The 12,397-nt window shown below is 40.9% G+C and overlaps 1 protein-coding gene across 9 annotated transcripts in view; it reads right to left on the bottom strand.

Moving 5' to 3' along the window:
- LOC137334767 (serine/threonine-protein kinase WNK1-like) overlaps positions 1-12,397 on the bottom strand; it is a 183,211-nt gene that overhangs the window by 43,392 nt on the left and 127,422 nt on the right. For 8 of the 9 annotated variants that reach the window (XM_067999712.1, XM_067999714.1, XM_067999713.1 and 5 more), the window contains 4 exons: positions 11,335-11,392; positions 10,386-10,520; positions 4,645-6,083; positions 3,608-3,709 (listed from right to left, as the gene is read on the bottom strand). In XM_067999712.1, coding sequence (XP_067855813.1) covers positions 3,608-3,709; positions 4,645-6,083; positions 10,386-10,520; positions 11,335-11,392 — 1,734 coding nt within the window. The remainder of the gene's footprint in view (positions 1-3,607; positions 3,710-4,644; positions 6,084-10,385; positions 10,521-11,334; positions 11,393-12,397) is intronic. The other variant, XM_067999717.1, reaches the window with a different exon arrangement.

Genomic DNA, 12,397 nt, shown 5'->3' on the forward strand with positions numbered 1-12,397 from the left:
TCTCCCATCCTGATAGTCACACGATACATTGATAATGGAGTTGATGACTAATCATAGCAATCAATCTCTATCAATTAGTCCATCACACACCCAGAAATGACATGAGGAAAACCCCGGTGGAGAGCTGTGCGAAGCATACGTTCAAAATCAACTTTTCCCTCCCAAGCATGCTACACCTACCACGTCATTTCTCAAATTACTCATGTCAGTAGGACACAGAGTCTGCAAAGAGATATTTGACAGGTTAAGTGAATGGGCAAGAAGGTGGCAGATGGAGTACAACGTGGGGAAATGTGAGGTTATTCACTTTGGTAGGAAGAATAGAAAAACAGAATATTTTTAAATAGTGAGAAACTATTAAATGTTGGTGTCTGGAGAGATATGGCTGTCCTTGTACAAGAAACACAAAAAGTTAGCATGTAGGTACAGCAAGCAATTAGGAAGGCAAATAGCATGTTGGCCTTTATTGCAAGGGGGTTGGAGTACAAGAGTAAGGAAGACTTGCTGCAATTGTACAGGGCTTTGGTAAGTCCTCACCTGGAGTACTATGTACAGTTTTGGTCTCCTTATCTAAGGAAAGATATACTTGCCTTAGAGGCGGTGCAACGAAGGTTCACTAGATTAATTCCTGGGATGAGAGGGTTGTCCTATGAGGAGAGGTTGAGTCGAATGGGCCTATATCCTCTGGAGTTTAGAAGAATGAGAGATGATCTCATTGAAACATAAGATTCTGAGGGGGCTTGACAGGGTAGATGCTGAGAGGTTGTTTCCCCTGGCTGGAGAGTCTAAAACTGGAGGGCATAGTCGCAGGATAAGGGGTCGGTCATTTAAGACTGAGATGAGGAGGAATTTCTTCACTCAGAGGGTTGTGAATCTTTGGAATTCTCTACCCCAGAGGGCTGTGGATGCTGAGTTGTTGTATATATTCAAGAGATCGATACATCTTTTGGACTCTAGGGGAATCAAGGGATATGGGGATCGGGCAGGAAAGGAGTTGAGGTTGAAGATCAGCAGTGATCTGATTGAATGGCAGAGCAGGCTCGAGGGGCCGTTTGGCCTACTCCTGCTCCTATTTCTTATGTACTGTATCCCAAAATGTTATTTTCTGGAAGAAATCTATCTAATTTGCACTTGAATGAATCAATGCTAACTGCTTCCATCGTACCCCTAGGGAGTTTGTTCCATAGATTGACCACACGCTTACTGAAATATTGTTCCGCAGATTAGTTTTGAATTTATCCCTCTTCAAGCGCAGGTCGTGTCCTCTGTTCTACTGCTCTGGAAAGGTAAAATCGCTCGTCATGGTCTACAATATCTAGTTTTGGAATGTGGAGGGCCAGAGGTGGGAATTTGAGATTGAGGTTGTACGGTTCCTGGAGGAGGGTTTTCCAAAAACACATTGTGAAAGCAGTGAAATCATAGGAGAGTAGAGAGACGTGGGTAGCAAGGGAGACGAAGAAGTGGTCAGAAATAGCCACGTCAGAAATTGAGACCATGGGCTAGAGAGGCTACGAGATATGACAAGGTTGAGGGAATGATCAAGGATATAAGGAGAGTTTATATAAAGGGTGAGATTGAGGGAGGACAGAGCATGGTGAATTCAGAGAAGAGGGGGCTCGGGTGAAGACTGAAAATGTCATTGCTAAATACAGGGGCAAAGAAGAGAAAGGAGAGAGGACATGTCCAGGAGGAAGTCAGTATGAGGGTTGGTGGTGGTCATCTGAAAGACAAGACGTTAAATCGAGGCACTGACTGGCGCCTCAGGTAGTTGTAAAGGTTCCCATGACACTATTTCTTAGAGCAGGGAGTTCTCCCCGGTGTCTTGGGTAATATTCAGTCCTCACCCAGTATCACTAAAAAAAATTATCTGCTCATTATCACATTGCTGTTCGTGGGACCTTGCTGTGCACAAGTTAGCTGCCGCATTTCCTACATTACGACAGTGATTACACTTCAAAAGTACTTCATTGGCTGTAAAGCGCTTCGTAAGCTCCTGAGATTGTGAAAGGCTCTATACAAATGCAAGTTCTTTCTTTCTTCTTTAAAAAATGAGGATTTTAAATGAAATGTGAGGGATGGAAAAGGGCGAGATGTTCAGGAGCATGAGAAAGTGCCAGAGCAGTTGGGGGAAAGACACCAAGGTTAGGGCGGATCTAATGGTGAAATATATAGCCTGGTGAGGAGGATTCTGTGAAGGAATGCTTGCCCGTGACCCATCCTTCATGCCAGGATGTTGATACAATCATCCCATATTGAGTTATTTGCAATGAGTGAACATTCTGGAAGTAAATGCAGAAATGCAGAGGGGACAATGATTGTATGCCAGCGTTAATGCAAGAGGCAAGAAGGATAGGGAGGTGGTTGAAGAGGTTGAACACTGAGGGGCATGCTGGGTGAGATGGTCCGTGGTAACAGAATGGGGTAATTGAGGTTGCAGCTCTGAAGAAAGCAATAATGGGTACCACAATGTGCTCATTGAAGAATGGAAGAGGATGAGCCGGCACCTTGTTCAACGAGGGAATTCAAGCTTGGGATAGCAACAGGAGAGAGGGTTGAATGAACAGTGGCGATTGGTTGGGGTAGGGATACAGGTGGGCAAAATACACGAAAGAGGTAGATGAAAGGTGGCACGCTAGGTGGTGGGGAAAGGAGGAGGGTAGGGCCAAAGTAAGAGGGAGAAAGAAGTAGTGAGATCAGATCTGGAGTGGTAGCTGAAGTGTGCATATGAATGGATCGAAAGGGAAGTCCAAGTTACAGAGGCAAAGTGGAGATTTGGCAAGACGGAAATTTGGCAAGACGTGCCGCGGTAACTGTTGGCTGGGAGGAGACAATATGAATCAGTCCAGGGGGCTTCAGTGGGATGAAGTCTACGTCCATGTTGGAACCTGTGGTTTTAAAAAAAGTGTCAAGAATTTTTTGTGGTCTCTCTGCTTCCACTGTCATGTGATTATACTGAGAGCAATGCCAGCAGAAGTGAGGCACCACGATACTCTACTGGAAGAAAATATTTCTCCAACATCCAGAACTGTCCTACATCTTGCGCACCAGAATATTTTCTGCAGAATCCACCTGACATGGATTTGTGCAGAAAATATCAAAGGTAGCTTTGACGTTTCCTGCATAAACTATTACAGATGTTGCATCATTTCCAACACTGGTTATTGGCTAAAATAACAGTACTGAAGCATGGTTAATTTATCTAGCTGCAAACAACCTAACCAACATTACTGATTGATGGATTGAGCACTCCAAAACCACTGACTGCTACATGCACGTTAAAGGGCATTCTATAAAAAATGTTCACTGAAATCGAACATTTGCTCATATATGGACTAATCTGCCATATGTTCATCAATATCTAATTAACAGAAAGAATAGATAAAGGGAGCAATTTATCCAACACATGGGTGTTGTGCATTGAGAGGTTTAGTTTGTACTACATAACTGCATACAATGATGAATTAACTTACAATTAACGGGTTAATAAGCAAGACACAGAGCATGCATCAGATCGTTCGCAATCAAGAGATGAATCACATGCAGAAGGCATGGCACACATAATAGAGTAATGAATTCACAAAGAGCACACTGGGTAATATTATTGCACCTGGGTTAGTGAAGGTCCTGGAAAAGGTGGCAACTGCTCAGTGGGTGGCGTGAGAGCCTGTTTTAATTGTTGGTCAAGAGCTTCCGTGCTTAGCTGTTGCACCTACAAGTAATGAATGGGAAGAGGAGTTGCATCAACCAAGGCTGAGAGTGAAAGGCTTAGCAAATATAGGTCTTCAAAGATATTTTCAATGTATCATATATGGTATCGGGCCACTACTCAATTTAGAGAAGGAATTTAGCAGTTCATAATAAAACCTGACATTCAAATAAAACATTCAATTAAGCAACACAAAATGTTCACAAAATATATGCTAGTCTAGTTTTGGTAATCAGCGGTGCGGTATTTTCTGCACTTGATCACGCACTCCAATAACTGGAAAAGGAATCTTCCACTGTATAGTGCACTTCTATGGGTATGCTATCTCTAGAGTTTTGTACAATTGATCTGATCAATGACTAATAGCTGATTATACAAAAGTCAGTTTGATAAAAACATATACATGGGAGCTGGAAGTTTAATTCTAAGATGGGATTTGGTGAAGGGATTTGGAAGATATGTGCTCCTCCCATGAAGAGCTCCTACTTTTTAATAATTCACCAAGGAAGAATGCAATGAAAGAAAATCAGACAATGAGAATCCCTATGCCTCTCATACATTTCCTTACAGTCAGTTTAAAGGCACCAATGGCAGAGACTTGGCAATGGGAACTACGGCCATCCAGTTACAGAATGCTGCATGACCAAGCAAAATGTACATCTGGCCACCTTATTAAATACAACTGAATTATTAGTGGTGAGGAGGGAGGGAAGATAAAAAAAAAATCAACCAAACAAGGAAATTTGGTTCAAGTTGGACTGGTATTGCAATGTAGTCCTCGATATTAAATTCTTTCATTAATCCACTACCAAAAGAAATTACGTTAATAGACACTTAAAAACTGAACCGTTATTATTCATGCAGAATTCCGATTTTGCATTCTAGCACCTACACGGTTAAATTATGCCTGTCGTTTCATATACTCTTGGTTAACTTACCGGTAATCTGCCAAGTGGTGGTTTTGATGGTGGCGTGCCTGGCCGTCCTGCAGTTGGGACTACACTGGGCATGGAAGCAACTACTGCTGCATAACTGGCAGGAGTCAAAGGTTGCTGGACAGTTAATGGAAGTCCTGTAGCGCCAAGAGGTAGACTGGAAGGAGGTACAACAGAACCTGTGGTAGCTACTGGGTAGGATGGGATAGTAACTGTTGAAGTCCCTGGGACACCAGATACTTTTCCTGTAACAAGCAAACTTTGATCAACTGTGGTAGACTCTGTACCCAATCCCATCTCCGAAGGTGCTGAAATGTGAGTACAGCCTGCAGTACCATGTTCACTGAACAACGATCGAAGCTTTTCATCCAAAGTCTTGATATCATCAATGCCAGTGCCTTTGGTGTTCAAATCTATGTCCACTTCAGAGTAATGAATATGGGGTTGATTTGGAAGGAAAGCTGTTTGAGGCTGATTATGAATCAGTGTTTGTTGAACAGAAGGGATGCTGCAAACAGGTTGCGCAGATCCTGTGCCAGGTACGGAGACCTGGCTTACCAGGGGCACAGAAATGCCTATGGTCTGAGGTAGGGTGGCAGTTTGTGCAGTAATTGTTTGCACCACAAAGGGTTGGCTGACAGGAGTCTGAATGCCACAAACAGGTTGTAATAATGGTGGCGAAGTGGAGACTGCCAGTGTCATGCCATTACCACCCATCTGCTGGATTTCTGCTTGGGTTGTACTATACAAAGTCTCTGCCTGGCCTTGTAACAAAGTCAGTGAAGTTGAAGATTCTGCCAGACTGACCACAGTTCCACCATTAAGTTGCTGAGGGGCTTGCAATGTCACAGCTTGAATGGAAGATGGGGAAACAGAAGTTGTAGGTCCTCCACTGATTGCAGCTCCTCCAATCAAATGCTGAACCACATGCGACGTCAGTGGTGGAGATATCGAGCTTGGAGCTGAAACACTTGTGACAGGGCCACCAATTAGTTGCTGACTTGGCTGGGAGGTCCGAGGTGGAGATACACAATTTGGAACACTAACACTAGCAGCAGGGCCACCAACTGGCTGCTGAGCTGGCTGTGAGGTCGGAGGCAGCAATATGGAACTAGGGACAATCACACCAGCAATGGTTTCACTAGTTAACAGCTCAGCTGGTTGTGATTGAATGCTCTGCATCACGGCTTGAGATGCAGAACTAGCAGCTACTAGACTAGCAGGTGCTGAGGATGACACCACAGTTTGCGTATGAATTCCTTGTCCGATACTGGTCATTTCTGGATGTACCATAGTAAACGGTGCTATGGTTTGGTTGAAGACTGGAGGGGCAGTATTAGGACCCTCTTGAAATGGTTTGTGCTTTAATTCTGAAAAGGCTTGTTGCAAACTCACTGAGGAAGCTGAGTGCGAAAGGTTTAGATTGTGACTATGGGAAACAACTGTAAAAGAACAAAGAAAAGTTCAATTAGAACGAATAGCCCTTGCTAACAGAAGACCTCTAACCAAAAACAGTGATTTCAATCTTTCCACAATTTAAAGAACAGTTTTCAATGCCACATGTATCAGCAAGTTAATACCTGCATCAGTGGAAGAACTTCCTTAACTACCAGCAGTGGTGGGATATTTAGTGTACTGCATGTAAATAAATAATTCTTAGAATATAATGTTCTTTTAAATAAAACTTATGACATGAGTCGCTTTTACTCTCTCTGCACTGTTGCTTCTTCTTCTAAAAGTTATGTCATGTCTCACAAACCTAGTTGAATTTTTTGAGGAGGTCACTAACGTGGTAGTTGAGTATCTATGGATGTTATTTATATGAACTTCCAGAAGGCATTCGATAAGGGTCCACATAAGGGATTGTTAACAAAAATGAGCGCAGCTGGAATTGGAGGCAACCTATTGACATGGGTAGGGAATTGGTTAGGAGGTAGGAGAGAGAGAGAGTAGGGATAATGGATATGTACTCAAATTGGATATGACTAGTGGTGTCCCCTGGGGATCTGTTCTGGGGCCACAGCTTTTCAGCTATATTTATAAATAACTTGGATGAATAAAGTATATCCAAGTTTGCTGATGACACCAAGTTAGGTTGCACAGTAAATAGTGCAGATGGAAACAGAAAGTTGCAACGGGACACTGATAAATTAAGTGAGTGGACAAAACTGTGGCAAATGGAATTCAATGTGGGAAATGTGAGGTCATCTACTTCAGACCCAAAAATGATGGATCAGAGTATTTTCTAAACGGTGAGAAGTTAGCAACTGTGAGGAGCAGAGAGATTTAAGTGTCCAAGTACAGAAATCACTAAAAGCTAGTGGATAGGCACAAATAGTAATTAGAAAGGCTAATGGAATGTTGGCCTTTATCTTAAGGGGACTGGAATACAAAGGAGTGGAAGTAATGTTCCAGTTATATAAAGCTCTGGTTGGACCCCATTTAGAGTACTGCATTCAGTTCTGGGCACTGCACCATAGGAAGGATATATTGGCTTTGGAGGGGGTGCAGTGCAGATTCATCAGAATGATACCTGGGCAAAAAGAGTTAAATTATGAGGACAGGTTGTATAGACTAGTTTTGTATTCCCCCGAGTATAGAAGATTAACGAGTGATCGAATTGAGGTGTTAAATAATGATTAAAGGAGATTATAGGGTAGATAGAAACTATTTCCTCTGGTGGAGGAGTCCAGAACAAGGGGGCATAACCTTAAAATTAGAGCTAGGCCATTCAGAGGTAATGTCGGGAAGCACTTCTTCACACAAAGGGTAATGGAAATCCTCTCCTCCAAAAAGCTGTTGAGGCTAGGTCAATTGAAAATTTCAAAACTAAGACTGATCAGATTTTTGTCAAGCAAGGGTATTAAGGGTCACGGAACAGGCGGGTAAATGGAATTAAGATACAGATCAGCCATGATCTAATTGAAAGGCGAAACAGGCTCCAAGGGCTGAATGGCCTATTCCTGTTCACTTTTCGAATTGTTCCCCTATCTTAAAAGTTCATTCTCTGCATCCAAGCTAATGTCTTTGGTCATAGGTCTGATGTTTATGGATGCCATCAATAACACTCCTTTGGCTGTTGCTTCTTAGCATGCCCATATGGTAGAGGACACACCCTAGATCTATTTTCACTTTCTCCTCCAACTCAATCTACACAAATCAATAATCTCCCTGTTTTGGTGAAGCCAGAGTGAAAATACCAGTCTGGACTGGAATCCAAACATGTGTCTTCCACCCGAGAGTCCAAAAGTCTGCGTCAGGTCATTATTTTCCACTTCCGCTCACAGAACATAAGTAAATATACACCAAGTCTCGGAGTCTATATGGAACTATTATTTTAACTCAAAATTTACGTTTAATCAAATTGGAGAATTTCTGATTGATTTACTTAGACAACCACAACTATGAAAAACAGTACTTTCACAACTTCGATACAGCCGAGTGTATATTATCATAATGTGGAGATGCCGGTGATGGACTGGGGTTGACAATTGTAAACAATTTTACAACACCAAGTTATAGTCCAGCAATTTTATTTTAAATTCACAAGCTTTCGGAGGCTACCTCCTTCGTCAGGTGAACGATGTGAAAAATTTTTCACATCGTTCACCTGACGAAGGAGGTAGCCTCCAAAAGCTTGTGAATTTAAAATAAAATTGCTGGACTATAACTTGGTGTTATATTATCATAAGATAATGTTGAGGAAGTCCATCCAGATCATTTGGTTCTCACCTCTTCTCTGACTGTCCTGTTCCCACTGTGACAATGAAATAATTTTTTTGCCTCCATCTTTACCGTCTGCTATTTTTTTTCTCGTTCTCCCTGCCCCCTTGGTCAATCTTAAAATATTTATACATGCTCTCACATTTATCCCAGTGAACCCTTCCCCTTTTTCCCTTCAGGATACAGAGTCCATTTCCCCTTTTTATTTTCACTGTTAATTTGTTTATCAATCCAATTAGGGTCACACTTGTTTAGTCTAATATTGATTTTGGTTACATATGTATTTATCTTGAATGCACAGCATTATTCCTTTTAAGTGTTTCCACTTACCCTCCCCCCAATCCACTCATTTTAGTTATCCCTTATTTCTACAAATTTAGCCCTTTTAAAGTTATATACCTTATTCCTGGCCATTGGTATTTGATTCCTAGACCATGCCATTCTATGGTTGTTATCCCCCACGGGTACTATGACTTCCAGTTGTTGTACTTTGACTGGGTCATCAACAAACACCAAGTCAAATTGAGCACTGCCCTCGTATGGCTTTTTTGATGCACTGCGTTATGAAGCAGTCACACATTACATTTACCAACTCTGACTCTAAACCACCTGGGTTTTCCTAATATATATTTGATTGATTGAAGTCTCTTAAAATAACTCTTCTATTCTCCCATACCCTTTCCCTATCTTTCCACAGAGCAAATGGTCTCTCCTTATGCTGACCTTGTAGCCTGCAGCACAATGTTAACTTGCAGTATTTCACATGAGATAACCAACCAGAGTAGATCCTTTTGCAGTTTTCCCCTCCCAAAGAATCAATTTCATTTACCTCCCAGGTGTTCCTGGTATAAAGGGCTATCCTATCTCCTTTTCTGTCCACTGTCGTCTTTTTGGAACACTATATCCCTGTACCTTATATTAATTTCCATTCTCTGGATTTTGTGATGTTTCTGATATTCCCATTAGATCATAGCCCTGCTGCCACAACCACCTCCAGTTCTGACATCTTATTTCTAATGCTTCCATTTATGCCCCCAAGTTTTGGCTTTTTCCTGATCTCTGATTCATGTACATCACTCTGGTTATCTGTACCCAAACCCTCCTGTTCACTACCTTCTAACTGAAGATTCATCTCATCTGGGATTTGGTTTCCTCCCTGCTCTTATCATTTTCTTCTGCTTTGTTCAAATGCAGCCCATCTCTTCCATACCAGTCCTTTTTATTCTGAAAATGTTTCCAGTTATTTATGAACGCAGTGTTGCTGTTTTCATATCAAATTGATGGTCACTATTTTCTTGGTGAATGCCCCTTCTTTCCCAAATACTGGAAGTATACCAGAGAACATGAAGTTAAATCCCTATCTTTCAGTTTTGATACAATCCTCAAGTACAAGACTTTTAGGGCCCATATATTATTTCTCCTTATGTCATTTACCCTATATGAACTACAATTGCTGGGTCCCTATCTGTCCCCCTTCAGTATTCCTTCCAACTTTTCCTCAATATCTATTGCTCTAGTTCCAGGCAGGCAACACAACATCCTGTAGATATTGTCTTGATGACACACATGGCTATCCACTTTCCTAAGCAAAAAAACCCTCACAACTATAATTTCTGTGACTTACAAACAGTGCCAATCTAAGCTATCTGTTTTTTAGCTGCCTATTCTTCCAAGATCTTGTTTCCTTTTGCATCAATGGACAGTGCATGGTATCTGTTAGTTACTGCAATCTCTTGGATAGCTTAACTTGAAATGTACAATTTAGAGGAAATGAAAGTAATGGAAATTTTGGAAGAAAATTAGTATACACATTTAAACGGTCAGTATGGATATTACTCCCTTCTACAATATCAATCTTCAGAGAAAGATGTACAATCTCTAGGTCTGACTGCAAGTTTGTATTTGCTCAAGGTGAATTTAACTGTTGCAGTAACTTCTGCCCAGAATATTGCCTCACAAATTATTTTATACCCAGTAATAAAAGGGAAAAAATACTGCAATCCACATCTCAAGGACCATACCTGTTGGAATTTCTTTAATTGAAGTGACACCCATACTTAAAGTTGGTTCTCGTAATCGGCTCTCAGGGACAGGACTGACAATAAACCGTCTTCCAGCAGAATGAACCACCTGCATTGCAGAACCTGCCTGTGCACCTACACCATCAATAAATAAAACATTAATTCAATTTCAGTACAATTCCACCACTCCACATTGCCATTCATCTTTTTTTGGCAGCATTTGCTTTACTGGAACAGCGGTTTACATCAGTCATGCACTGATTTCCAACCAACATTAATCCTTCTGCTGTGACATCAGAAAGAAAACATGCATGACTGTGTTTCACCAACAGCTTTAGGATTCATCAGCAACAACAAACTGTACTTTAAGATGCTATTTTCTTTTGAATAATCTGGCTGGTATCAACATTCCTCCACAGCTAAATCAGGGCTACACATCAAGTATTTGTTTTGCGGGTGAGGTGGGGAAGAGAGAAGCGGGGCAGAGAATGAAGGAAAAAAAACTAATCAAGAATATTAAGTTAGAAGAAATATGTGCAGTAGGATCATGATTACACTTCACCAAATACTTGAACAGGTATTTCATGGCAATAATACGTTACGGAAGTTCAGATAATGTAAAAACTGAAAGAACAATGCTTAATAAACCATTGATAATGTTAATTTGAATCCCAACATGAGATTAGTCTTCAAATCGCTTTTTTTGAAGTAAATATATTCTATGAAGTTCTTGAAAGCAGTTAAGTTCTGATCCACTGGGGTGACTATTTTTTAAAAAACACTGGCAGCAATGTCAAAGGATAACAGCCAGTGCGTTCCAAGTAGTTGATTGCAGATGATATTCACGATCGAGTATTAACAGATATAATTACCACAGGTTTATCAAGTTTACCTAAACTTCATTAAATAATTTTTTAAAAAATTCTTTCAAACAAGAAACGTCACTTACCTAACTGAATGGGTGCCGATATTAGAGGTTCTTGTTGTCTGTACTTGCCCTCTGCTTTCTGAACAGAAAATTTATTGTCTATCAGTGAAACTGCATTTGTTTGAGTTACAAGTCATTCTCCTGTCGCGCGAGGCAGATGCCAAGGCCCATTAAGGTCGGTAGGCGGGATGGAGGATGAAGAAGATAGCAAAACTTAGAAAACAGGTGGAACGCAATGGGGCATGGGCAGACCTCCATAGAAGTCAGCAAGTTGCAGGCTGAGGTCAGAAGGGGCTAACAATGTTGGAACCATTGACAGCGCAACCATGTTGATAGGGTAACAAGGCCTGCACAATCAAAAATGCAGGCCAGGAGAGTGGAGGCAAGAGGGTAAAAGGTAAGAAGCAAAAAAATGAAATTAAAGTAATATAAAAGATACAAAATAATAATATACATTGAAAGAACTGACATTTAAAACTTATCTCTCAGAAATCAAGATGGTGACAGAGTTGTGAGCAACAGTTCAGAAATTTGATCCATGAAGCCACTTGGTGGCGACAGCATGCAATTATATGAAAATGAAAATGTGGACATAGGAATTTCCAATGGGAAAAGTTGACAGACCAAAAGGAACATGACAAGAGAAAGTAAGGAAGGAAGGATTAGGACATATAGATGTAACTCAGTCTCCATTTTAAAGTCGTACTTTCTGTCCTTTTTATGTAATACTTCAATTTTATATTATTTAACCAATAAACATCAAAACTTACAGCAATTTGGGAAGCAGAGTAGTACAGGCTGAAGAAATGGGAGATGTAAAACTGAGCCGCTACTGCACCAGCATCGATAGCAGGGTACAATTACAGCGTGGCAAATTTAGAGACACTTTCCATTATGAATGTAGAAACAGGAATTTAAAATGGGGCAAAACATTACATAAGTGTGACAGGAAATGCACACAAATGCAAGTGTTTGAATATAAATATACTTTCGAACACTTTTTCAAAAAAGCATTAAAAAATGGATCTACTTAAAAAATGGATTTTCTCATTCCTTGAATATGGTTCATCCTCCATAACCCTAG

Source organism: Heptranchias perlo, chromosome 18 (genome assembly GCF_035084215.1).
Source record: "Heptranchias perlo isolate sHepPer1 chromosome 18, sHepPer1.hap1, whole genome shotgun sequence".
NCBI lineage: Eukaryota > Metazoa > Chordata > Chondrichthyes > Hexanchiformes > Hexanchidae > Heptranchias > Heptranchias perlo.